The 25,400-nt window shown below is 44.5% G+C and overlaps 2 protein-coding genes across 2 annotated transcripts in view; both read right to left on the bottom strand.

Annotated features, from left to right (window-relative positions):
- The window catches only part of LOC137790470 (ATP-binding cassette sub-family G member 4-like), an 18,397-nt gene extending 1,546 nt beyond the window's left edge, over positions 1–16,851 (bottom strand). The window contains exons 1-12 of the mRNA XM_068584749.1: positions 16,774–16,851; positions 7,569–7,823; positions 5,123–5,240; positions 4,770–4,902; positions 4,619–4,669; positions 3,949–4,094; positions 2,556–2,679; positions 1,870–1,984; positions 1,629–1,771; positions 1,012–1,110; positions 743–911; positions 562–662 (exon numbers count right to left, since the gene is read on the bottom strand). Of these exons, the coding sequence (XP_068440850.1) occupies positions 562–662; positions 743–911; positions 1,012–1,110; positions 1,629–1,771; positions 1,870–1,984; positions 2,556–2,679; positions 3,949–4,094; positions 4,619–4,669; positions 4,770–4,902; positions 5,123–5,240; positions 7,569–7,809 (1,440 nt within the window). The 5' untranslated portion in view covers positions 7,810–7,823; positions 16,774–16,851. The remainder of the gene's footprint in view (positions 1–561; positions 663–742; positions 912–1,011; positions 1,111–1,628; positions 1,772–1,869; positions 1,985–2,555; positions 2,680–3,948; positions 4,095–4,618; positions 4,670–4,769; positions 4,903–5,122; positions 5,241–7,568; positions 7,824–16,773) is intronic.
- Positions 16,852–22,638: 5,787 nt separating this feature from the next.
- Positions 22,639–24,670, bottom strand: LOC137790481 (cobalamin binding intrinsic factor-like). Its single transcript, XM_068584762.1, has 5 exons — positions 24,578–24,670; positions 23,908–23,975; positions 23,639–23,780; positions 23,336–23,472; positions 22,639–22,929 (listed from the first exon to the last, which is right to left on the bottom strand). The coding sequence occupies exons 2-5, from the start codon at positions 23,969–23,971 to the stop codon at positions 22,868–22,870; spliced, it is 405 nt and encodes a 134-aa protein (XP_068440863.1). The 5' UTR covers positions 23,972–23,975; positions 24,578–24,670; the 3' UTR covers positions 22,639–22,867.
- Positions 24,671–25,400: the final 730 nt, after the last annotated feature.

Below are 25,400 nucleotides of genomic sequence, written 5' to 3'. Positions count from 1 at the left end.
TGGTTGTATAGAAGTCTATGCTTCATGTGTTAAAGCTGCATTCTCTCTCCTGACCACCAGGGGGCGACTCCTCTGGTTGTATAGAAGTCTATGCTTCATGTGTTAAAGCTGCATTCTCTCTCCTGACCACCAGGGGGCGACTCCTCTGGTTGTATAGAAGTCTATATAAGTGACTCTACTTCTCTCTTGATGTATTCCCTCAGTAAACATTGTAAACATGAGTTTATGTCTCAATCTCTAGTTTCTAGTCTTCTTCTATACAGCATGATGTTCATTTAGTACTTTATGGTCTGTTGGAGTCAAACAGACCATAAAGCAGGGGACGCTTTAGGGGCGGGGCTACAAGGTGATTGAGACAAAAAAATAAAAAAATGGCGTCAGCCAAAACTCAATGCTTCAAAACCAGAGTCTACGAACCAATAGCTGACCTTTAACCTCACATTAACACTTCATGGTGAACATGTGTGTTTAGAAACTGAAGCGTAATAACCCACTGCAACCACTAGGGTGCAGTGGTGCACCTTGCAGTGGTCGACCCCCTCCAAAACACTGGCAGCTCACCTGGAACGGGATGTCGGCCATGGTCTTGGCCAGGTAGTAGGCCTTCAGGCTGTACCAGTAGTTCAGGTGCTCCCTCAGGAACACGGACATCTCCAGAGGAACTGAGCAGAAGGGAGCACAAAGCGTCAGCGTCGACCACCGAGGTCAAAAAGAGAACTCCCCGCCCTTCGCACGGACTCACAGGTCAGCACGGTCGGCATGAGCGCTCCGAACATGAGGAAGAGCATGGAGAAGAAGAGGAAGCCGGTGTTGTTGAAGACCTTGCTGGCGTCGTTGCCGATGTTCAGGTAGAGCAGGCCGATCAGCACGCCGATGGCGATGTGGGACATCAGCCGGAGGTGGGTCAGGACCTGGCGACCGGAGGGGCAACAAACACACAAACCACCTCCGTTGTGTTAGCGAGCGTCTCTTCGGGCCCGTTTGGAACCGGCGTCACCGGATCTCACCCACCTGGTCTCGACATATCGTGATGAAGGTTCTCTTGAAGAGGATGCAGAACTGTGTCAGCGAGCTCGTGGCAAAGGAATGTCTCTCCACGTGTCCGGCCTCCTGCGGGGGGGCGGGGGGGTTATTGTATGTATTTGTTCAGCAAAGTCTTATGAAAAATCATGTATATCTGCAAAAAAAATCACTTTTAAAAGATATTTTGATGGTAACTATGAACATCCAGCATGATATGAGCCAGATTCCCCCAAAAAGCCTCCTGGAGCGTCAATAAGACACCTTTATGGAAAGATTAGGACCTAAAGAATCAGAATCTGCAACAAAAACCACAATAAAACAAAGTCTTGGTCTGTTAGGAAGGAGTTTCAGTCAAGAAACTGTGTCGTTTGGTTCAAAAATGGAAAAAATCTCACGTATTCTATGCCAAAAGATTGTCTGAATGGGGCATGCTGGGACTTAAAATTGGCGGGTTTTCATTAAAGTTAAAATCATTTAAAAAAAGGATTATACAGGATATTGTGAATGTGAGTCGTGAGCGTACAGATGGTCGCGCCTCTGGGTTCAAACGTCCTCTGAGCGTGAACACAGGTGGAGCGTGTCGCCGTGTCGACAACACCACGTACCGTCGCACACTTGGCCGCACACGGCGACTGGCCGTTGCTGTCGCTCTGGCTCTTCTTCTCTCCCGGCGCACACAAGCCGCCCTGCACCGCCTCGAACAGCACCGGGTTCATGTCCCCGTACTCTCCGGACGCCACCTCGATGACTGAGGACACACACACACACACACACACACACACACACACACGGGGGTTTAGCGACACACCGGGCATCGAACGCGCGGGACGCGGCGGCGGGACGTACTGAAGTCTGCAGGGTTGTGGTAGGTGGGGCAGTAGAGGCCCAACGTCTTCAGGTAGGGGATGAGCGACGGCACCGAGCCTTTATAGATGCACTGACCCTGACTGAGGATGTACAGCTGCAGGAGGACACGCAGGTCAAGGTCAAAGGTCAAAGGTCAACCTCTCACCGGCGGCTTCACACACACACACACACACACACCTCAGTAGGTTAAGAACTAAAGAGACAAACAGCTGCAGATGAGTTGTGATGATCTCTAGAAATAAAACTCTTCTAACTTTAATGAATAACCACAAAGCACTTAACAATATACACAACTGTGTACTACTTATTGTGTACTTCTACTACGATTGAGATTTGACTTGACTGAGACACGCACACACACACTCACACACTGACAAATAGACACACACACACACACACACACACAGATATACACACACACACTCACTCACTCACACGCAAAGACACACACTGACAAATAGACACACACACACGCACACTCACTCACACGCACAGACACACACAGACAGACACACACACACTCACACACACTAAGTCACACACTCACACACACAGACACACACTCACTCTCACACACACACACACAGACACCCATACACACACACACACACACACTCACACACACACTCACACACTCACTCACTCACTCACACCCCCCCCCCCACCTTGTCGAACATCTCAAACAGCTTGGCGCTGGGCTGGTGGATGGTGCAGATGATGGTCCTTCCTCCCAGCGCCAGCGAACGCATCAGAGAGACGACCTGGAAGCAGGAGACGCTGTCCAGCCCGCTGCAGGAGGACACGCCCACGAGTGACAACATGTCCACTACACACCACATACACACACTACATATATGTACAGATATGTACAGATATGTACATATATGTACAGATATGTACAGATATGTACACATGCAGTGGTATGAAAAGGTTTGGGCGCCCCTGATCATTTTCAAGTGTTTCCTTTGTGTATCATTGGTTGTTGGGAACAGCAATTTGAATTAAATACATCATATAGCAGACAAACACCGTGATATTTAAGAAGTGAAATGAAGTTTATAGGCTTTACAGAAAGTCTGCAATAATTACTTAAACCAAAGTAGGCAGGTGCATAAATGTGGGCAGCCCAACAGAAAAATGACATCAATATTTAGTAGATCCTCCTTTTGCAGAAATAACAGCCTCCAAACATCTCCTCTTCACTCAGGTCTGCTGGTTCAGAGCTTGAACAGCCGGCTTTAAAACACAGCACAGGTTTTCAGTGATGTTGCACGTCGTACTTGTTCCTCTGCATGAACACTCAGGTAGAACGTGAGCAGCGTTCAGGGTCGTTGTCTTGTTGAAGTCTCCAACTTCAACTTTGTGGCTGATTCTTGAACATTGTTCGCAACAATCTGCTGATACCGACTGGAATCCATGTGACCTTCACCTTCAGCAGGAGGCCAGTAGCTGCAGCGGCCACACATGTTGCTGTGGGCAGCAGGTGTTCCTCCTGGAACGCCGTGTTCTTCTCCCGCCGTGCTTACCGCACTGTTACGTCCAAATAACTCACATTTAGTTTCATCAGGCCACAGCAGCTTATGCCAAAGTGAAGCTGGCTTCTTTAAACGTGCCTCAGCGTACCTGCAGCGACTCTTTGTGTGGCCTCGGCGCAGAAAAGGCTTCTGCTGCGTGACTCTCCCGTCCAGCATCTCCTGGTGCAAAGACACTGACTGGCCTTCACTAGAACTGTGCCTGTGCTCTTTCATTTCCTCACAGAGGAGACTGACAGCTGAGATCTCTGCGCTGGCTTTGTGTGTCCTCTAAACCGTGACGTGAACCATCTTGTTTTCAGGTCATGTGACAGTTGTTGTGAGGCTGCAGAGAAGACGCAAAGAGGGGAACAACTTGCAACGGGCACCTTAAATATGCTCATGATGGGCTTCACCTGTGTGTGGAGGTCAAAGGTCAATGAGCTGAACAAACACATGTTGTGTTCCAATAATTAGTGCTGAAGGTATTTAAATCAATAAAACAACAAGGCTGCCCACATTTATGCACCTGCCTTAGGCGTCTCACCTGGTCGGCTCGTCGAAGAACATGACGGGAGGATTGTTGACCAGCTCGAGGGCGATGGCGAGCCGCTTGCACTGCCCGCCGGACAGCGAGCTGGTGCGCGTGTGAGCGCAGTCCAGGAGGCCCAACGCCGTCAGGATCTCATTCACCTGGACGGGGACGACACGCACAACACACACAACACAACACACACAACACAACACACACGACACGCACGACACAACACGCACGACACTGAGCGGCACACACTTTACAATATGAATCATGAATGTGGGTTTTTAGAAATGTGCCTCGTTAAAAAATACTTTTTTGTGTACGTGCGTGTCTGTTTGTGCGTCTGCGTGCATGTGTTTGTGCGTGTGTGCATTTCTGTGTATGTTGGTGTGTCTGTGTGCACGCGCGTGTCTGTGTGTGTGTGTGTCTGTTTGTGTGTCTGTGTGCGTGTGTGAGTCTTTTAAATGTGTTCAATTTATTCATTTTGACAAATCATTGTGTAAAATGGCCGCCTGCTAAAAGGCCACGCCCTCTGAGGGGGGAGGGGCTAAAGTAAGTCGTAAATAACAAATAAATAACACAAACCTTCAGCAATAACTTCCGCGCCCACTGCAGCATGTCAGTGTGCGTCAGAGTCAACACAACATTGTGTAACACAGGGTGTGATGTGTTTTCTCACCAGCTCTTTCTTCACCTCCATCGTCTCGTCCAGCTTCAGGTTGGCAGAGACCTGAGAGCAGAGGAAGAGAGAGAGAGTGTGACGCAGCACAACGTTCCTGTGGACACACTGTAAGTTGTGTGTGTGTGTGTGTGTGTGTGTGTGTCCATACCATCATGGCCTCCCGCGTGGTGAGGTGCGGCAGCAGCATGTCGTCCTGCATGATGTAGCACGACATCTTCCTGAAGGTCCTGAGGTCACGAGGCCTCCCGTTGACCCGGATCTGACCCTTCATGCCTGTTTCCCTGAAGGACACACACACACACACACACACACACACACACACACACACACACTCCAGTACTATAGCTGGCACAGTAAGCACCTCGTCAAGTTGGTTGCGCTACTTTAACTTATAGAAGAACGCGCGATGGAAACTGGAAAGTCCTGCGTAGCTCGCTGTTAGCTCGCGAGCTAACTAGCTACTGTTCCTCTGCCGTCCAGCAGAGGGCGTGGCCCTCTCACCTGTATCCCGCCAGGATGTTCATCAAGGTGGACTTCCCGGCCCCTGAAGGGCCCATGATGCCGATCAGCTCTCTGCTGCAGAACCTTCCAGACAAGCACTTCAGTAAAGCTTTGAAACCTGGAACGCATCAACATCAACAACAACAACAACAACTAGCATCAATTAAAATGAATAAAAAAGCTGAATCTTCAAGGTATTGTTCATGTACTTCTTGCTCACTCGTCTCGCTATGTTTGGGTTAAACGTCTGAGGCGATTAAAACATAATTACTCTATTTGTATAGACTTGTAAGAGAGAAAAGCTCACGTTTAAGTCATATTAACATATTTGTTGTAGTTCCAACGCGTCTTTATCGTAGACGATTATACGCCAGAAAACGCTTTTGTTTGGGTCAAACGACAGCAGATGTGTTTTTTATCAATACGTCGTTATTGATCCAAACAGGCGGTGCTAGCAGTGAAGCGGTGGATGGAGAACAGAAAGCTTTTCAAAAAACACTTCAAACGAGTTCAAACGCATGAACGAAATCTGTGACTGGAGTGAAGCGTCAATCCAGAGAAACGCTTTTCTTCTAAGGAAGTGGAATTAATGCATCACGGGACACACTTTTTGCCCTCCCTCACTTCACCTCCCTTTACTTTCACTCTACCTCACTTCACCTCCCTTTATTTTCACTCTACCTCACTTCACCTCCATTTACTTTTACTCTACCTCACTTCACCTCCCTTTACTTTCACTTCACCTCCCTTCACTTTTGATCTACCTCACATTACCTCACTTCACTTTCACCCTACCTCACTTCACCTCCCTTTACTTTCACCCTACCTCACTTCCACCCTACCTCACTTCACCTCCCTTTACTTTCACTCTACCTCACTTCCACCCTACCTCACTTCACCTCCCTTTACTTTCACTCTACCTCACTTCACCTCCCTTTATTTTCAATCTACCTCACTTCACCTCCCTCGACTTTCACTCTACCTCACTTCACCTCCCTTTACTTTCACTCTACCTCACTTCACATCCCTTTATTTTCACTCTACCTCACTTCACCTCCCTTTACTTTCACCCTACCTCACTTCACCTCCCTTCACTTTTGATCTACCTCACTTTACCTCCCTTCACTTTCACCCTACCTCACTTAACCTCGCCTCCTTTCCATCATAACTCCCCCCTTCCTTTCCTTTCATCCTTCCTCCTCTCTCTGGTTCTTCGTCTCTCCGGTCGGCTTCATTATTGATGACCTGAACGAAGCTGCACTTCCTGCTTCAGACCAGAAACACGACTAAATGTTTTAGCACGTGAAGCATAGACTTCTATACAACCACAGGAGTCGCCCCCTGGTGGTCAGGAGAGAGAATGCAGCTTTAACACATGAAGCATAGACTTCTATACAACCAGAGGAGTCGCCCCCTGGTGGTCAGGAGAGAGAATGCAGCTTTAACACATGAACCATAGACTTCTATACAACCAGAGGAGTCGCCCCCTGGTGGCCAGGAGAGAGAATGCAGCTTTAACACATGAAGCATAGACTTCTATACAACCAGAGGAGTCGCCCCCTGGTGGTCAGGAGAGAGAATGCAGCTTTAACACATGAAGCATAGACTTCTATACAACCAGAGAAGTCGCCCACTGGTGGTCAGGAGAGAGAATGCAGCTTTAACACATGAAGCATAGACTTCTATACAACCAGAGGAGTCGCCCCCTGGTGGTCAGGAGAGAGAATGCAGCTTTAACACATGAAGCATAGACTTCTATACAACCAGAGGAGTCGCCCCCTGGTGGTCAGGAGAGAGAATGCAGCTTTAACACATGAAGCATAGACTTCTATACAACCAGAGGAGTCACCCCCTGCTGGTCAGGAGAGAGAATCAGTCAGAGTCACTGTGAGGCGACTCCTTCATCTCACTGAGGTTGTCGAGCTACGCTGACTCAACAGAGCCGGCGGCGTGGAGCTGCTTTGTATTCCTCACCAGACGGTGTGTGTGTGTGTGTGTCCTCTGTCTGACCCACAACTCCACTGACCGCAAGAAGCACCGGACGGCTGAACGCCATCACGCAGCATTTTACAGCTCAGCGTTCGTCTCGCGTCGCATTTTTCAGCAAATGGTTTATCCACAGCCATCAAAATATAGCCGTTATTAGCCTGAAAAGCATGTTAATTCTGGAAAAAATACACAAACGCCTGCTCAAAGACAAATGTGAATGCATGAGTGTGTTCAGACCAGCAGGAGGAGAGCTAGTAATGTTAGCAGCACCGCTAGCTAACGGAGAACCAACAGGTGGGGAGCTAGTAACGTTAGCAGCACCGCTAACGGAGAACCAGCGGCGGTTCCATTCAGTTGCAATATGATGCGTTCAGGCAAAGCAGTGTGTGTGAAGACGAGGTGTGTGTGTGAGTGTGTGTGTGTGTGTGAGTGTGTGTGTGTGTGTGTGTGTGTGTACCTCTCCTCCTCCAGCACGGCCCCTCCCTGATGGTGTAGGAGAGGTCGCTGAACTCCAGGTCCACGGCCGAGCGCTTGGGGAGGTGTGAGAAGCGCTGCGCTTCAGTGATGTGGTTCTCCACCTTCTTCAGGTGGGTCAACATGGACGCCTCCTGCTGGCCGCCCCCGGCGGTGCCGTTGCACAGGACCGCCTCCTCCACGGGGACGCTCACACACTCCAGTTCCAACGCCTTGTTGTCCATGCCGGCTCTCTTGTCTGGGAGGAAGAGGAAGAGGAAGATGAAAGGCGGTCAGGCTTCATTAGCTGCTGACGCGTCTCGTTTCACCGGCAGCTGGGTTCTGGTGCCTCCACGGCATCTTTGGAGGTCGTTTAAATAAAAGTTCGATGTCCCTCCTTTAAACAGTGTAAACCCAGCAGGACCCTCGGGCTTCGCTTTGTGCCAAAAAAACTAAAGAGGAAGAAGAAGAAGAGGAAATACTGAAGCTGTAGCGTTCCTCTCATATGTGCATTTTTCATGCACGGCAATTATTAGGGTTGTTACATATAATTATAAAGACATCTTTCTTTTATGAGGGTGGAAAGATTTTGGAATGAACATTTTCCAAATATGGAATATTAATAGACACATTGCAGGTGTTTAAGTGTTTCATGTTTAGATTCTCAGTCATAAGTCATTTTTCTCGTATGACAATTAAGTTCAGCTTAACTTCGATGCAAAGCTCCAATTTCGCTGCTGGAGAATCCAGTGTTGGCACGACACACACACACACACACACACACACACACACACACACACACACACACACACACACACACACACACACACACACACACACACACACACACACACCTCGCAGCGTGTTCAGCGCCCAGACAAGAGTGGGCCTGACCATGAAAGCTGCTGTACATTAAATCCCAGAATACCTTTGGCATTAAATGGTGAAACGTTAGACATGTGGAGGCGGTTCATGACGCTGCAGAGACGAAGAGCAACACTGAAATGTTCCCGAAGGCTGAAGGTGAAGTGAGGAGAGCGCAGAGGAAGAACGTGAACGTAGTCACGCAGCACACTTTGTAACACACACTTTGTAACACACTTTGCATCACACACTTTGCAACTATATGCAGTTTCTTTCCTTCTGCACCAACTGTTGTGTTCCTGAGATAAAGCTTCAGGAGACAGAGTGCCGACGGTGCAGAGACAGCAGTGAGTAACAGCATGTCTCCGTGGCTGAGTGTGTGTGTGTGTGTGTGTGTGTGTGTGTGTGTGTGTGTGTGTGTGTGTGTGTGTGTGTGGAAACCCTATAGCCGCTCAATACCACTCATCAGGCCTCTCACATGTGAGCAAATCAAACACAACTGGTGTAACGATCCAGAGACCTGCTGCTGCTGCTGCTGCTGCTGCTGCTGCTGCTGCTGCTGCTGCTGCTGCTGCTGCTGCTGCTGCTGCTTTTTCCTCTTCGTGTCCGTCCAGACCTTTTACGTTTCCATTCTGTTGCCAGGGCAACAGCCTCTGGTGCAAGTGGACTTCCTGTCGGCGAGTGCAGATTCTGCACGTTGACGAGTTTGAAAAGCCAGCGTTCACGTCCCGCCTCCTCCTGGGCAAGATGGCCGCTTCCCCTCAGAAAGTGATCTGATGCAAAATTGTAAAAAAAAAAAAGTGTCTCGATTGGAATCTGGCCCTCTATCCATCCATCCATCTGTTCATCCATCCATCCATCTGTTCATCCATCCATCCATCTGTTCATCCATCTGTTCATCCATCCATCCATCTGTTCATCCATCCATCTGTTCATCCATCTGTTCATCCATCCAACCATCCATCTGTTCATCCATCCATCCATCTGTTCATCCATCTGTTCATCCATCCATCCATCTGTTCATCCATCCATCCATCCATCTGTTCATCCATCCATCCATCCATCTGTTCATCCATCCATCCATCTGTTCATCCATCTGTTCATCCATCTGTTCATCCATCCATCCATCTGTTCATCCATCCATCCATCCATCTGTTCATCCATCCATCCATCCATCTGTTCATCCATCTGTTCATCCATCCATCTGTTCATCCATCTGTTCATCCATCCATCCATCCGTTCATCTATCTATTCATCCATCCATCTGTTCATCCATCCATCCATCCATCCATCTGTTCATCCATCTGTTCATCCATCCATCTGTTCATCCATCTTTTCATCCATCCATCCATCCATCTGTTCATCCATCCTTCCATCTGTTCATCCATCTGTTCATCCATCTTTTCATTCATCCATCCATCCATCTGTTCATCCATCCGTCCATCTGTTCATCCATCCTTCCATCTGTTCATCCATCTGTTCATCCATCCATCCATCTATTTATTTACTTTTTCTACGTTTTATAAATGTATATTTCTCAGTTTCTATATCTGTTGCTTTAATCAGCTTCTTGTTGGAATAAATCGGGTCCGGTTGGAGACGGGGTCTGGTTGGAGACGGGGTCCGGTTGGAGACGGGGTCCGGTTGGAGACGGGGTCTGATTGGAGACGGGGTCCGGTTGGAGACGGGGTCCGGTTGGAGACGGGGTCCGGTTGGAGACGGGGTGTGGTTGGAGACGGGGTGTGGTTGGAGACGAGGTCTGGTTGGAGACGGGGTCTGGTTGGAGACGGGGTCTGGTTGGAGACGGGGTCTGGTTGGAGACGGGGTCCGGTTGGAGACGAGGTCTGGTTGGAGACGGGGTCTGGTTGGAGACGGGGTCGCCCGGCGGTTCTCCGTCACGAGTCTTCGGCTTCGGTGGAAACGTATATGCGATTCCTGGGAACAGATATCTGGGGTGTGATCAACGTCAGACAGAATCCGGTTCATTGTCCAGCCGGACTCTAAGCAGCGGAGGTATGCGCTCCACCCGGCGACCGCGAGGTGATTACCGATCGTCCAGAGAGAGAGAGAGAGAGAGAGAGAGAGAGAGAGAGAGAGAGAGAGAGATACGTCTGCAGCAGCGGTTCCCAAGTCTGAGGTGGTACAGTAATTTGTCCTTTTAACTCTTAGACAGAAGTGTCATTTAATCACTCGTGGGGTTCTTAATCCCTTTGGGGATTAAAACCAACTCTTTTTTTTCCTGCCCTTGATCTGCTTCGGTGCAGGAGGGGCCTGGAGCTTTTTTTTTTTTTTACCGGCTTGGGAAGCAAATCTGCAGACTCAGGTCCACCACCAAGCACGGAGCCGGGCTAACGTATGGGAACCACACCTCCAACGGGACGCCAAAGAAAAGTCTTTCCCTTGTTTTTGTTGGGTGTCAAACCCACGTATGCCAACGCCGACATATCACGAGTCCACCTGGAGGGACACGGCGCCGCTCTCGGCGAGAGGGAAGGTCCAGGGAGAGGAACTCGCTGACCTGAGATCCCACCGCTTCAGATTATCTGCTGTGACGTCCATCTGACTCTTCTTAAAAAAAAACAACCTGATGCTCCGACTACGGCTGGATTAAAGGCCCATTACGCTCAAACAAAGTGGTTTGAATGGAGACATCAAAGTGATGAGGAGGAATTGTGCCAACGGACTGGTTTAACTGGAATTAACTCAGAAAAACTGGTCTAATCTATAGGTTTTATGCCCCAAAGTAAGGTTGTGTTTACAGCCCTTAACCCTCCAGCGTTTGGGCTTTTCACACTTTTCACCTCTGAGCCAACCTTTGGGTTACATGTCGGCATTAAAGACGTTTCTTTCTACCAAATGTACCAAATCTGAAACAAAAATAAATCAAAAGTTTGGGATCATGCAAATTTTAAAAATCACAGGAGACTAAATATTTGTTAAAGGCAAAATGTGTCAAAATACATCATATATTATTAAAACATCAAAAAATGTTAACGCGTTTTTCTTATAAAATGATAATAGTGATAATAACATTTCCTCTAACACCGTAGATCACATTAAAATTGCAATACCGGTCTAAATAATCACAACCAGATCAGGATTTTAAAATTCTTCAGCCCCAAACAGGAGTCCTCTGGTGATTAGCTTAGCTTAGCATAAAACAGCTAGCTAGGCACACTCCAGAGCTTAAAGATCCACTTCCTGTCGTCTCCACTTCCTGTTATCTATCTCAACTTCCTGTCGTCTCCACTGGTCTTCACTGGCAAACACCATAACACACAATATCACTGACCAAAAGGGTTTTGACGGATGTCTTATTGCGTGAATACGACGGTCCGTTTGACATTTCACGAGGCTGAACGAGTAATACTTCTTGACTTTTCACTTGATGATGAATATTTCTTGAGTTTGGTCCTGACCTTTATTCACAGAATTGATTTTAAAGCCTGTGTGTTGATGGATATAGAACGTCAGAAAGAGCTAAAAGCCACTGAGATATATATATATATATATATATATATATATATATATATATATATATATATATATATATATATATAAATCCCACAGTCTATGGTGTCAAATGTCTAATCTGACATCTGACTGTAGGAAAGTACCTGCACTCAGTGGTGAAAGTATAGTACACTATAGTACACTCTTTCACTACCATTTTGTTGGTTCATTTAATATTTTTATGTTTTGTGTACATTGTGCATATTTCTTATTATTCTATTCCACAATATTGTATTTCCATCCATCTTTTAAGTCATCAAAACAAAGTTCTTTAAAGTCGAAGTATGAACTAAATAAATAAAAACTATCACTTTGTGTTCTGCTTGTTCCAACAGTTGTTTGATGAATTGCTACTAAACACATTTGTGTAATCACTTTAATTGCCAGTTGTGTTTTTATGGTGGTTGTAAAAAAATTCCTTCATGCAGGAAAAAAATAATCAAACGTTATTTCTCCCATCAGAGCCAATAAAGTATTACATCAGAGATATGTTCACCTTGCTTTCTACTTTAGCGCAGAACATTCCTACAGCCTCAGTTTGTTCTGTGGAGGCTGCGGCTCCTATAAATACGCTGGTCTAAGTGAGTCCTGCACGCACTGCCATAATTATGCAGCAGCCTTCTAGTGAAACTGTTCTTACATAACGCGAGAGGGCTGAACGTCAGGATGTTAAGACCCAGGCGAGCGGGTTAATAATGCCGGTCTCCCATGACTTTGTAAGAATGAGAGCTAATTCACCGAAGAGGCTTTGACAGGGGAGAAAAAAAGCTCACATACATTCCTCGTGAACTCACGAGACAGGCGCCGGAAAGAGAGGCGGAGTCTCCTGTAAAGTACAGCAGCGACCCGCCTGAGAGGATCAGGTCTTCAGGGACAGCGTCTGGGATGGAGAGACTCAACGACGAGGACGTCTGATACCTGACGCTTCAGCTGGTAATCGGCTTCCCCTCAGACTTAAAACGAAGAAGGTTTACTGGCCATCGTATGCTGGAGAAGGTCACCATCAAAATCAGACATTTGTGTGAAATTGTCATAGTTAACGTGTGAATTATAGAGTTAGAGCCCCGATGTGTCGTGAACAAACGCCCTCGATGTCGATATCCAACACGTTCTCGTGCCAGTTCATGAAAGAGTCATGAAATGTCACGTTCGGGGACGTGGAATTGTTCGTTTGTGTTGTTTGCGACGACATAACAAAAGCACAACAACACAGTGGGACACACACGCGTGAATATATGTCGATATTGTGGTTTAAAATCCAGAATAAAAACAAATCAATTTGAAAAAAAGACATATTTTACTGTAAAACAGTCTGTAAAACCAGAAAAAGACAACAAAAAAGTCAAAATGGAGTCTCGTGTTAAGATGTCATGTCGTAATATTTTTCCGGCCCCAATTAGACCTCGAGTGCAAGAGGACGTCTGTGCCAAATTTTAGGAAATTAACTCAAGACATTTGCAAGTACTGCAAGTACTGCAAGTACTGCAAGTACTGCCGGGTGACGCGTCCCGGATGTTAGCGCAGCGCTAGTTCGCTCAACAAAAAGCCAATGTTTTGTTGTTGTTGTTGTTTTTGAGGTCACATGACTTCCCTCGGCTTCACTGTTAGCGACTCGTACAAGCTTCTAAATTCCCCAGCAGCGCTTTTACTGACTTGTTTTATCTGAGACGTTAAAATCTCTTGCGTTAGCTAAACAGCTTTGATTCTGGCATCCGACCAAAAACCCATTAAAATAAAAAAGATATTGACTTCGAGACGAGAGAAAAAATGCTGAGTCATTTCCTGCGTTTTATTGCTCATTCTGCAGCACGTATAGGATATTTCATCAGGTTCAAAGACGTTGTTTCAGGACTTCACCGGACGCTTTCAACCTGTCACTTTTAATGAATCTTTAACCTTTTCCGTGCTTTTATTTCTACTGACACTTCAAACTTCATTCAGTACTTGCACTTCAATGGACACTTCAATTTCTTCCAGTGTTTGTATTTCAACTGTCACTTCAAGTGTTTCAGGATTTGAACTTTTCTGCAATGAGTGTTTGCTCGTTGACCTCACAAAATGCAGCTTTCAGCGTTCAAACCGGTTCATAGAGGACGAAATGCCAGAGGTCCTGCAGGGTTTTAGGTTTTCTTTCATTCTTAATTTAAATAAACAGATTCTGGATTTTGTATTTTTTTTAAAAAGGGAGGAACTCAAAAGTTAGCCTCTAAGGACAAATATGTAAGAAACATTTAAGTGAATATGAGCCAAAATTACTCAAATAAAACATTTGTGATACATGTTTTTAATATAAAGCTAAACCTAATTTCACAAACTCGCTCTTTAAGGTCATATTTTACACTATTGCATTGCTGATAACAGCTAATAACCGACTGAAGGAAGTTGATGGTTATGATGACGTAGCCTAACGTTAGCTTAAAAACAACTTAATTTCTAACTAATGGTTGTATTTAAAGTTCTTGGCTTCGTACCACAAATTAAACATAAATTTCACCCTTTAAAGAGGAAGTTTGTGAAGTTCTGTTTAGCTTTATTGAAAAATTAATTGGTCAAAAAATGTTTTTTAATTGATTTAATTTTGGCTAATGTTTACAGAAATGTTTTAACAACTTTGTCCCTTGGAGATCAACGTCTGGATTCCACTATTTTTTTAAATATTAAATCCATTTAAACGTTCCTTAAGGTAATATACGCGATACTTATACCCAACTGAGTGGCGGTTAACGGTAATGATGACGTCACTTAAAACTCCTGTTACCTTCAAATTTACTAACATCTTTTACCTTCGGGGTCAATTTGACCACAGCAATTTAAACACCCAGAAAATGATCATAATTCAATGATTTTTCCAAAGTTGATCGATTAGGAACTTTGTGCATGTTTGCTGACTACTTAAATAGAAAATTTAATTTTTAAAAAAAGACACCCACCCCCTTAAAACATCCGGGAATATCTGTTAAGCGACTATGAAGAAATACGCAGATCAGAATGAAATCTCACTGATTGACATACCATTTAAAATAGATCATGCTTTATGTTTTAATGGCTTTATATGATGTCTTAAGTACATATTTGTGTTATCTGTAAGGTTTGGAATGATAAACGTTTCCTGTTATGAAGACGAGTAACATTCGTTATGTTCGGGGTCAATTTGACCCCAGAAAAAACACAACCAATTTCAAAAAGTCAGAAGGATTTTTTTTTAATAGAACATCATCATCATCAGAACATCAGCAAAGAACACAAAGGTTCTCTACACACTAAACACTGAAAACAATCAATTTTTGATTGTCGTCGGGCCTTGTTTCTCAGCGTATGACACGGGAGAAAACATGGAAGGTATTTAGAGACATGGCGGCTGGAAATATTGCCCTTCCAGTGCCAGCAGCCCAAAGACTTGCTGTTGCTCCACCTTTGGACTTGGACACTCCGGCCAAAATGAGCAGCCCAATGGAGGCTTGCAAGCCGGTCACATCCAGGTCTTCCCAACTCTCCCCGTCTACACGCCCGCCCTCTAAATTTATCATCTGATGTACATTATTTTCAATTGATGGTGTTGGGAAGAGCTCAAATGCTGATTGGATGTCACGGACATGACTGACAGCGCATCTGGTGGGACCTGGAACCATTTTGAGGACATCAGAAGCACTAAGCTCCTTTTGTTCAGGTGGGGTGACGGACCACAACAACTTTCCATTTTTGGAAGGTAGCGTGTTTGCTGGAGGTTGAGCGACAACAGGAGGGTTGACAATGAGGGTCTCGCTCCCATCAGAGGAGGATGCCTCATGATCAGGGTCCTCTGCAACATCATCCTCTATCTCAGACACATTCTCCTCTATGTCACCTTCATGGTCAAAGAGCTGTGACAGCACCTCATTGACAGGAAATCTTGTTTTTGGAAGTCATTTCAGGTGAGAGTGAAAAAGCAGAAAGAGAGAGCACCCAAAACCCAAAAGATCGCAAATTATTGAAATGTGTTGCTTTGTAGATTGATTGATAATATTCTACAGGTGCAGATTGACCTGGTCTGACCTGTGAGCGACAGGTCAGACCAGGTGATATGTTTCATACAGCTAAAACAGCCTGGGGTCAAATCGACCCCAAAGAACAGCGTTGTGTACAAAATGTGTCCAGGACATTGAGAACATCATGTTCAATTTATGTTTACCCAGTTGTCCCGCTTAAAATAGGAAAAGTCATAAAATATGAAGCCAAAAAAAATGATGGTAAGTATTTAATTAGAGATGTTAAACATTGAATGGGGTCAAATTGACCTCAAAAGTAAGAGGAGGGTTAACGTCGGTTTAAAACGCGATTAGCTTCTTTTTAAGCTAACATAGACTTTCACTCCTCCTGACGCTCTTTAATTGACTTTAACACGTTATAATTCATTGTACGTAACAATTAGCTATTTCAAGGACTTTGTAAACCAACAGAATATATTGTTTTAGGTGTTAAAACATCTCTGTTAACGTTCGCCAAAATACAACTTTTTTTTTTTTTTTTTAATATAAGGAAACAGAACTTTACAAACTCACTCTTTATTTGGGTATTACTGTATTATTTAAAGTTTTTTAATTGACTCAAACACGATGTTAAAACACGTTTTTGTTCATCTGCTCGTACTTCCTGTCGGCGTTCTTTCAGTGACTTTGCAACATTGTAACCATTCCGCTGCATTTCAATGGAGCCGACGGATGAAACGGGTGCGCGGGCACGGACCGCGTGCACGCTGACACATGCACCAGATGAGTCATATGAGATGTTTAAATAAAGAAAATAAGACTCATGAGGTTGTGATAAAAGAGCATTCAGAGGTTCAGTGTACTCACCGTGACGCTGCGGAGGGAAGTGTCGGGCTGTCGGTGTCCTCCTCCCGGCTGCAGCTTCACGTCAGACGGGCTCTGATCCAGTCTGCCGCATCCACGAGCAGCGAGGCGCGCCGGAGCCGGGAGGAGGACAGCGGGGAGGAGGGACCGGGGGGGGGGGGGGAGGGGTGGAGGAGGAGGAGGAGGAGGAGGAGGAGGAGGAGGAGGAGGAGGAGGATGGCTTCGTAGAAATGTGGATTCCTGTCGTCATAATCTTCATCCTGACCTCTGCAGCCTGTTGGCTGTTTCCAGAGAAGTTAAATCATGTTAACACAAATTAAGGTACTTAATACTGTAAGGTGAACTTTTAAATGTACCAAAAAAGATGCAGCTTCATTCTTATTATTATTATACAACACAAAACCTATACATATTTTTAAATACCTATTATATATATATATTTAAAATAATTGCTAATTTGAGTTACACAGTGGTGAATATATATATATATATATATATATATATATATATATATATATATATATATATATATATATATATATATGAGTCATATTGGTGTAAAACTTCCTCTTTAAGGTAATAGTATACACAATATGGTAATGATGACGTAGCCTGAAAACGTTCTTTTAAAGTGCGTGGCTTTGTACCACAAATTAAACACAATGTTAAAACACACCTATTCATAGACTTTTATTCATGTCAACACTCTTTAATTGACTATTATACTATTATATAATTGAATATTATACACTATATCAATACTAATACCAGCTAATAACCAACTGAAGTAATGGTTACGGTGACGTAGCTTAACGTTAGCTTAAAAAAAACCTTCATTTCAAACTAACGGTTGTATTTCAAGTTCGTGGCTTAATATCACAAATTAAACACAATATTTTTATTGAACCTTTACTCAAACGCTTTTATTTCTTCAGTTGTTTTTGGGGCGAGTCAAAGTGTATTGACTCTGCACTCGCCGACAAGGCGGCCATGTTGGATGCCCTCTGACAGGCTGCATCGGCTATTTTGCGAACTCAATGCACATTGCTCGTCCTTCTCAGAGTCTCTCCACTTCAACTGCACGACAAACACTTCCAGCAGGAAGTCTCTTGAAAACACAAACATGTTTGAAATGTTTCTCTATTATTTGTTGTTCTGACTGGAGGAAGAAGCGCTCTCTGCTGCGGAGGAAACAACGACTACCAGCCTGTAATTTGTCTCCTGAAATAACAGTTTGAGGGGAATGACACCTGGCTGCTGTCACACACACACACACACAAAGACACACAATTACAAAAACATGATACAACCCTTCTGACTGATGCATGATGGGTGAAGTAGTCTTCTCATATGACGCATGGGTCCCTCTTGTAGGCGCTGAGGTTGCTGCCCAATCAGCAACTATTATATTTGTGAATTTTAGGGAAAATATCCCAAGTTTGTATTTCTGAATGTGTCTGATTTCCTCCTCCACATGCAGGAACTGCAGATCTAATGAGTATGAGCTCAGCCCTCTGGCCTCAGTGTGTTGTGTTTGTGTGTCTGTGCAGGCGATAAACCAACACAAAGTGTTCATTTGATTTGTCGGCATGCAAATGAAGCTCTGTGTCACGGGTCAGGGAGACAGAAAGAGCCCTTTGACGATGTTGGTTTTCATATTAAATCAAACACATATTTGCTAATTCGACAACCACGTGAAACCGATGTGTAATAGTGCTTTTGGCTGGTGAGGAAATGTTTACTTTTTAACAATGTTAGAGACGCAGCGGCGTTACAAAGGTGAGCCGATAAGAAAAGAGCCCGTTCATGTTCAAAGAGAACAAGACGCAGAGCGAAAGAGTGAAAGAGTCGACGGGATTTTAAAAACAAACTTGAAAGAAAAGGCTTTTAAGAGGACTCTTGTCCATTTGCTTTCATGACATTCCTCAATAAAAGGCAGGCGGAGGTTCAGGTGTTGAAACGTTCTCTGTTCATTCTGCTGCATGTTGACAGGAGACACCTTGTGGTCGGTGCTCTGACATCATAACGGAGTATCATATGTGATGCTGAGAGAAGTGCTTTACGAGTCTCTGGACAAAAGAAAGTTTTTAGGAGTCGCTCCGGTTATCAGGAAACTTCCTGGAGGTCGACAGCGACCTCTGCTGGCAAAGTATTGCTCTAACAAGACAGAGGAAGGCGTGATGGACTACCAAAGGTCTGCCACGAGAGAAAATATGATCTGATTGATAGGTCTGATTCCCTTCATACATGGATCTTATTCCACCTCACTTTCACAAAGACAACAAGCAACTGGGACATTAAACCGATCAACAGATCGTCTTCAATCGAATAGTTTGTATGGTACGGATGTTAAATAGATTAGAGAATATTTCAGACGAAACTGAATGAGAGAAAGTGTCAAATACAGATCTGTCGACTACTTGCATCACGGACATGATGAAACACCCTTTGAGATGTCCGTCCAGTGGAGAAAACATGATAAAATGTCTTTAGGATGCCCCTCCAGTAGATAAAACATGATGAAATGTCTTTTGGATGCCCCTCCAGTGGAGAAAACATGATGAAATGTCTTTTGGATGCCCCTCCAGTGGAGAAAACATGATAAAATGTCTTTTGGATGCCCCTCCAGTGGAGAAAACATGATAAAGGGCCTTTAGGATGCTCTTCCAGTGGAGAAAACATAATGAAATGTCTTTAGGATGCTCTTCCAGTGGAGAAAACATGATGAAATGTCTTTTGGATGCCCCTCCAGTGGAGAAAACATGATAAAGGGCCTTTAGGATGCTCTTCCAGTGGAGAAAACATGATGAAATGTCTTTTGGATGCCCCTCCAGTGGAGAAAACATGATGAAATGTCTTTTGGATGCCCCTCCAGTGGAGAAAACATGATAAAGGGCCTTTAGGATGCTCTTCCAGTGGAGAAAACATGATGAAATGTCTTTTGGATGCCCCTCCAGTGGAGAAAACATGATGAAATGTCTTTTGGATGCCCCTCCAGTGGAGAAAACATGATGAAATGCTACAAAATCAACACAAAATGAAACTAGTTGGTTAAAGTTAGGGAACAGTTGTGTTCCTGGTTCAAATCTTTACGAAACCTACCTGGGGGGTCTAATGTGATATTAACTGTTCGTTTGAGAGGGATCTACCTTGCTTCTCTCTCTCTACACCTCTTCATGCTACCACGCTAGAGATTTCCGCAAACCTTGAATAAAACACCGACCGGAGAGCCGACGGAGCATCTTGTCAAACCCTGCAGTGTTCCTGAAGGTCATGGGTCGCTGCGCAGTTCAAAATGTTTTTGCGGTGCAAATATTATCCCATAACCTCAAGGTGACATTTTAATTGGCTCAGTGGAAACCATTATCAGCTTCCTTCAATCTAACGTCAACTGCTCCGGTACGCAAACAGCGACCAGTGGAATAAAACAGCGAGGCGGTGGACGAGCTTCATGCTCAGCCATGACGGGGACTCCTGCTGTGCTCTCTGCAGCGCTGCTGCTGCTGCTGCTGCTGCACGGGACTCTGACTCAAAGTAAGATCCAGGATTTAACTGTAATCCTGATATAATCTTTACTGGATATCAGAAAATCTTATTGTTGTTTTTTCACCAATCGCTCAGCGACTGAACCGGTTCCCATTGAGGTGGTGGTGCAGAACACTCTTCTGCAAAGCAAACCAGAGACCTTCAGCACGCATGTGGCCTTCAGAGGGATCCTGCTGGGCGCTCTGAAGAGACTCATGGCCTCCAACGCCAAGTTTAGGTACGAGTCACAACTTCAAACAGCTGTTTTTGTTTTATTGATAGTGAACTTATGGGTGGGTGATATATGGGAAAATCAAAAAGTGGCTAAACTACATGAGAATAAATGAAAACACACCCACCTGTAGTGATGGGTATTTCATCCACAGTGCTATTATCAATGCTGCTAATCGGTCCTGTTCCTTATCAATACTTTTATTGGTTCCCTTCGATTACTTTGTGTGGGATTTGTTTTAAATTAGTAAATAATCAACATTGCTTTATTGTTTTATGAAAATTAAAAGTTTTTCTTGAGCAGCAATGTTAAAATAACTCAGTACTGTAGGTACTAATATAAATAAATCAATGAATCAATAAAATATCTATACCTACCTCCCTACCTATACCTACCTATAACTACCTACCTCCCTACCTATACCTACCTATAACTACCTACCTCCCTACCTATACCTACCTATAACTACCTACCTCCCTACCTATACCTACTTACCTATACCTACCTATACTTACCTACCTATACCTACTTACCTATACCTACCTATATCTACTTACCTATATGTACTTATACCTACTTACCTATACGTACCTATGCCTACCTATAACTACCTACCTCCCTACCTATACCTACTTACCTATACCTACCTATACCTACCTATACCTACTTACCTATACCTACCTATACCTACTTACCTATACCTACCTATACCTACCTATGCCTCCCTACCTATACCTACCTATACTTACCTACCTATACTTACCTACCTATACCTACTTACCTATATGTACTTATACCTACTTACCTATACGTACCTATCCCTAACTATAACTACCTCCCTACCTATACCTACCTACCTATACTTACCTACATATACCTACTTACCTATACCTACCTACATATACCTACTTACCTATACCTACATATACCTACTTACCTATATGTACTTATACCTACTTACCCATACGTACCTATGCCTAACTATAACTACCTCCCTACCTATACCTACCTATACTTACCTACATATACCTACTTACCGATACCTATCTATCTATCTATCTATCTATCTATCTATCTATCTATCTATCTATCTATCTATCTATCTATCTATCTATCTATCTATCCATCCATCCATCCATCCATCCATCCATCCATCCATCCATCCTTTGGCCCTTCAGCTTCACCTTCTCAGAGGATCCAAACTACGGCGCGTACCTGAAGAGCGTGAACGGAGTGGCTGGAAGCGATGAAGACCACACGTACTGGCAGCTGCTGGTCGAGACGCCGGACGGCAAAACCTTCAGCCCGGACGTCGGTGAGTCCACAGACGTCTGACAATCGGTCAAATCTTTCCTGTACATCAGCTGATAATAAACTCCGCGACTGCTTTATCTGTTGCAGGTATTGGGTGTTACATTCCCAGTGCAAACGAGCGGATCATCCTGAGATTTACTAAATGGTGAAGATTCAGTCGACTGTGAGCGAGCGCACGACAAGAACCTCTGTTGATGCCGAGCAGCAATGTCTTCTGAATAAAACACTCTTCCACGTGTGGATTTTACTTTTTGTTTTCTCATTTTACTAAGAAACATGATCACAAGGGAATAAACAGGTGTTGTTGTTGGGTTTTTAAATGCAGACTGAAGTTTTATTATAGCTTATTTTATGTTTTAAAAAAAAGGCCCATACCTTTTTATTTGGATGTGTTGGACACCATATGTAATATACAAGTGAAATAAAAGGTTTGGTACATGAGAAAAGTCCAATAGCGCCAATGGCCCCAATGGCCCCAATGGCCCCAATGGCCCCAATGGCCCCAATGGGCTCATTGGGGCCATTGGGGCTGTTGGGCCCCAATGAGTCCTCGTCTGAATGTTCTCTGTACTAAACCCTCTGTAACTTTCTTCTATTTTGGCTTTTTGAACACTTTTATTTGATTAAAAGTGAGACATACAGAACATATTTATATATCAGGTTTAAACTATATTCAAACACCTTTTACAAAATCTTTGAATTTTTGGCTCTGGCTTACTGTAAAGGAGATTTATTTAAATTTTTGTGTCTGAGTTGAAATATTCAAACAAAGCATGTTTAAGTGTATATTACTAGTACTAGTATGTAATCACACACCCAAAGAAATAATACTACATTGTCATGAGGAAGTATCTGGTTACCAAAGAGGAAATGTAAGGTGCGGGTGGAGTCAAAGAAAACAAGTCAGCTATTTCTTTGTCAGCTGTTCCGTTTGTGTAATTAATGACACTCTTTGTATCAGATACACAACTTTAATCTGTGAGAAACATCATCATGCAGCTCAACAGGCTTCGGGCCGCTCGTCCTTCAGTACTTGTTAAAGTTCAGGATGACCACGTCGCCCGCGCTCGGAATGTAGCACCCGATGCCTGCGCACAAAAAGCACACAACGGTCACACAAAGGGCACACACTGATTTACTGCAAGAAGGTACGGAAGCCCATAGCCGGAAGAAAAAGAAAAGAATAAGATAAAAATGTTGCTGTGACAATAAAGATATCCCCATGGTAAGTCATAAATATGAGATACAAAGTCATAAATATGAGATACAAAGTCGTAACTATGAGATACAAAGTCATAAATATGAGATACAAAGTCATAAATATGAGATACAAGGTCATAAATATGAGATACAAAGTCGTAACTATGAGATACAAAGTCATAAATATGAGATACAAAGTCATAAATATAAACTAGAAAGTCTTAATCATGAATTAAATCATGAGATACAAAGTCTTTGTATCTTTGATAGAGTTCTGATAATAAACAGACTCACCGACGTCGGGCAGGATGACTTTGTTGTCGGGTTTCTTGACCTTCAGCTCCCAGTAGGTCCGGTGATTCGGGCATCCGGCCAACCCGTTCACGCTCTCCAGGAACGGGCCATAGTTATCGTCCTCCGTGTACTTGAACCTGAAAAGAGAGAGAGAGAGAGAGAGAGAGAGAGAGAGAGAGAGAGAGAGAGAGAGAGAGAGAGACGGCTGGTTGTCGAAAAAGATTCATCTTCTATAATTTTCCATTAAACGTAGTGACTTTAGCGGCGCCTGTGCTAACATGCTAACATGCTAACAGCCCTTACGTGAAGCCAGAGTCCTTGTCCTGCAGCCTCCTCATGCCGCCCAGCAGGATCCCCCTGAAGGACACGAAGGTGCTGAAGGTCTTATTGCCGGCGTTCGTCACCGAGTTGCTCACCACGATGGTGAAGGAAGTCTGACTGGAAACTGCAGGAACAAGAAGGTCAAGGGGTCAAAGCCAGTGCCAAAGGGATCAATCCAATGCTGAAATAAGGAGGCTGAACAACTTTTGTCCTGTAAAACACAATATTTTGAATCCAATCGGAGGCGTTACCTTGAGCTGGAGCCCCGGGCAGCAGCAGCAGCAGCAGCGCTGCAGAGAGCAGAGCGCGAGTCATCGCTCTGAACGCCAGGAGGAACCATTAGCGACGCACAACGAGACATAACACAAGTACACAAGTACACACATACACACATCCTCCTTAACTCCAGATCCCTCTCGAAAAGCAGGAACACATTACAGGTTAAGTTTAATTAATCCAAAACAGAATTAAAACATAATACAAGTAAAACATGTGGACCTTTACCTTTTGGAAAATCCCATTCTAATACCCAGCATGCCCCATTCAGACAATCTTTTGGCATAAAATATGTAATTTTCCCATTTTTGAACCGAACGACTCAGTTTTTTGACTGAAACTCCTTCCTACCAGGACAAGACTTTGTTTTATTGTGATTTTTGTTGCAGGTTCTGATTCTTTAGGTCCTAATCTTTCCATAAAGGTGTCTTATTGACGCTCCAGGAGGCTTTTTTGGGAATCTGGCTCACATCATGCTGGATGTTCATAGTTACCATCAAAATATCTTTTAAAAGTGACATTTTTGCTCCAAGACTTTGCTGAACAAATACATAGAATAAACACAAGAATTGGAAATACCAGAGCCCAGGATAAGCCCAGAGTACCACCTCGTGTTAGCCCCTCCCACTCCAACCATCGACTGACCTGTAAAGGTGTCGAGAGATCTGATGGGAAGTCCTCCTTCAATCAGCTCCAACTCCTGTAGTACACAGACTCCTGGTCAGCTGCTTTTATAGCCTCCACACACACACACACACACATACACACACACACACACATCATATCATGACCAAACCTCACACACCTTGATTCGCGGTACACTCCGGAGTGTCGTCACCGTAACAGGATGTGCAACAACGAACAAAGAAGACATTACACAACGGTGACGCGTCTTCCCCAAAACGTCGGGTGGAGCGACTCCACTCTACTAAAACAACACTCCTCATTAAAACATTGTGAGTTTTGTGTGTTCTTTTGGCCCTTTGGGACAGCAACACATCCCCACGTGGACATTCGGGGGTCTTGTTTCTGGCCACCTGAGCAGCGACGCCCGATGGGACCGGTTGGACCCGTTGGGGCGTCCTGGAGGAGTTCTCGGCGGCGGCGGCGGGTGGGATGGTGCAGGACGCCCGTCGGGGTGCTGCTCCTGAAACTTGGAGCTGTTTATAAACCAGGACACAGGAATGAGGACATGGTGTCCAAGGAAGGGAACAAAGGACAGAGAACAAAAGGACCCACTGAAGAAGTCACCTGATGATTCCATTGAGACTTCCTCCTCTCGGGATATTTACCAAACAGGTTCTTTGAGAACCTTTCAGGTGTGTCATCCTGACCTCACTAACTCAGAGCCGTCCGTACTCACCGGGCGTGAATAACAACAAGCGTTTCTTATCAAGTGTTTTCATGTTTCATGTCATCTTGATCCCTCCAGTTAACCCTCCTCCTTGAAGGCAGCAGCACCGACCAA

Source organism: Clinocottus analis, unplaced genomic scaffold (assembly GCF_023055335.1).
Source record: "Clinocottus analis isolate CAN_PGR_092001 unplaced genomic scaffold, fCliAna1.0.p SCAF_2, whole genome shotgun sequence".
NCBI classification, from domain to species: domain Eukaryota; kingdom Metazoa; phylum Chordata; class Actinopteri; order Perciformes; family Cottidae; genus Clinocottus; species Clinocottus analis.
The sequence above is the reverse complement of the archived record's forward strand: the minus strand, read 5'-3'. Positions and strand labels throughout refer to the sequence as shown.

Excerpts from the sequence above, each read along its gene's own strand:
- LOC137790481 (XM_068584762.1), bottom strand. The coding sequence starts at position 23,971 with ATGACTCGCGCTCTGCTCTCTGCAGCGCTGCTGCTGCTGCTGCTGCCC. Across the intron at positions 23,781-23,907 it reads GCCCGGGGCTCCAGCTCAAG|TTTCCAGTCAGACTTCCTTC; the intron begins GTAACGCCTCCG and ends TTGTTCCTGCAG. Across the intron at positions 22,930-23,335 it reads AGTCATCCTGCCCGACGTCG|GCATCGGGTGCTACATTCCG; the intron begins GTGAGTCTGTTT and ends TTTTGTGCGCAG.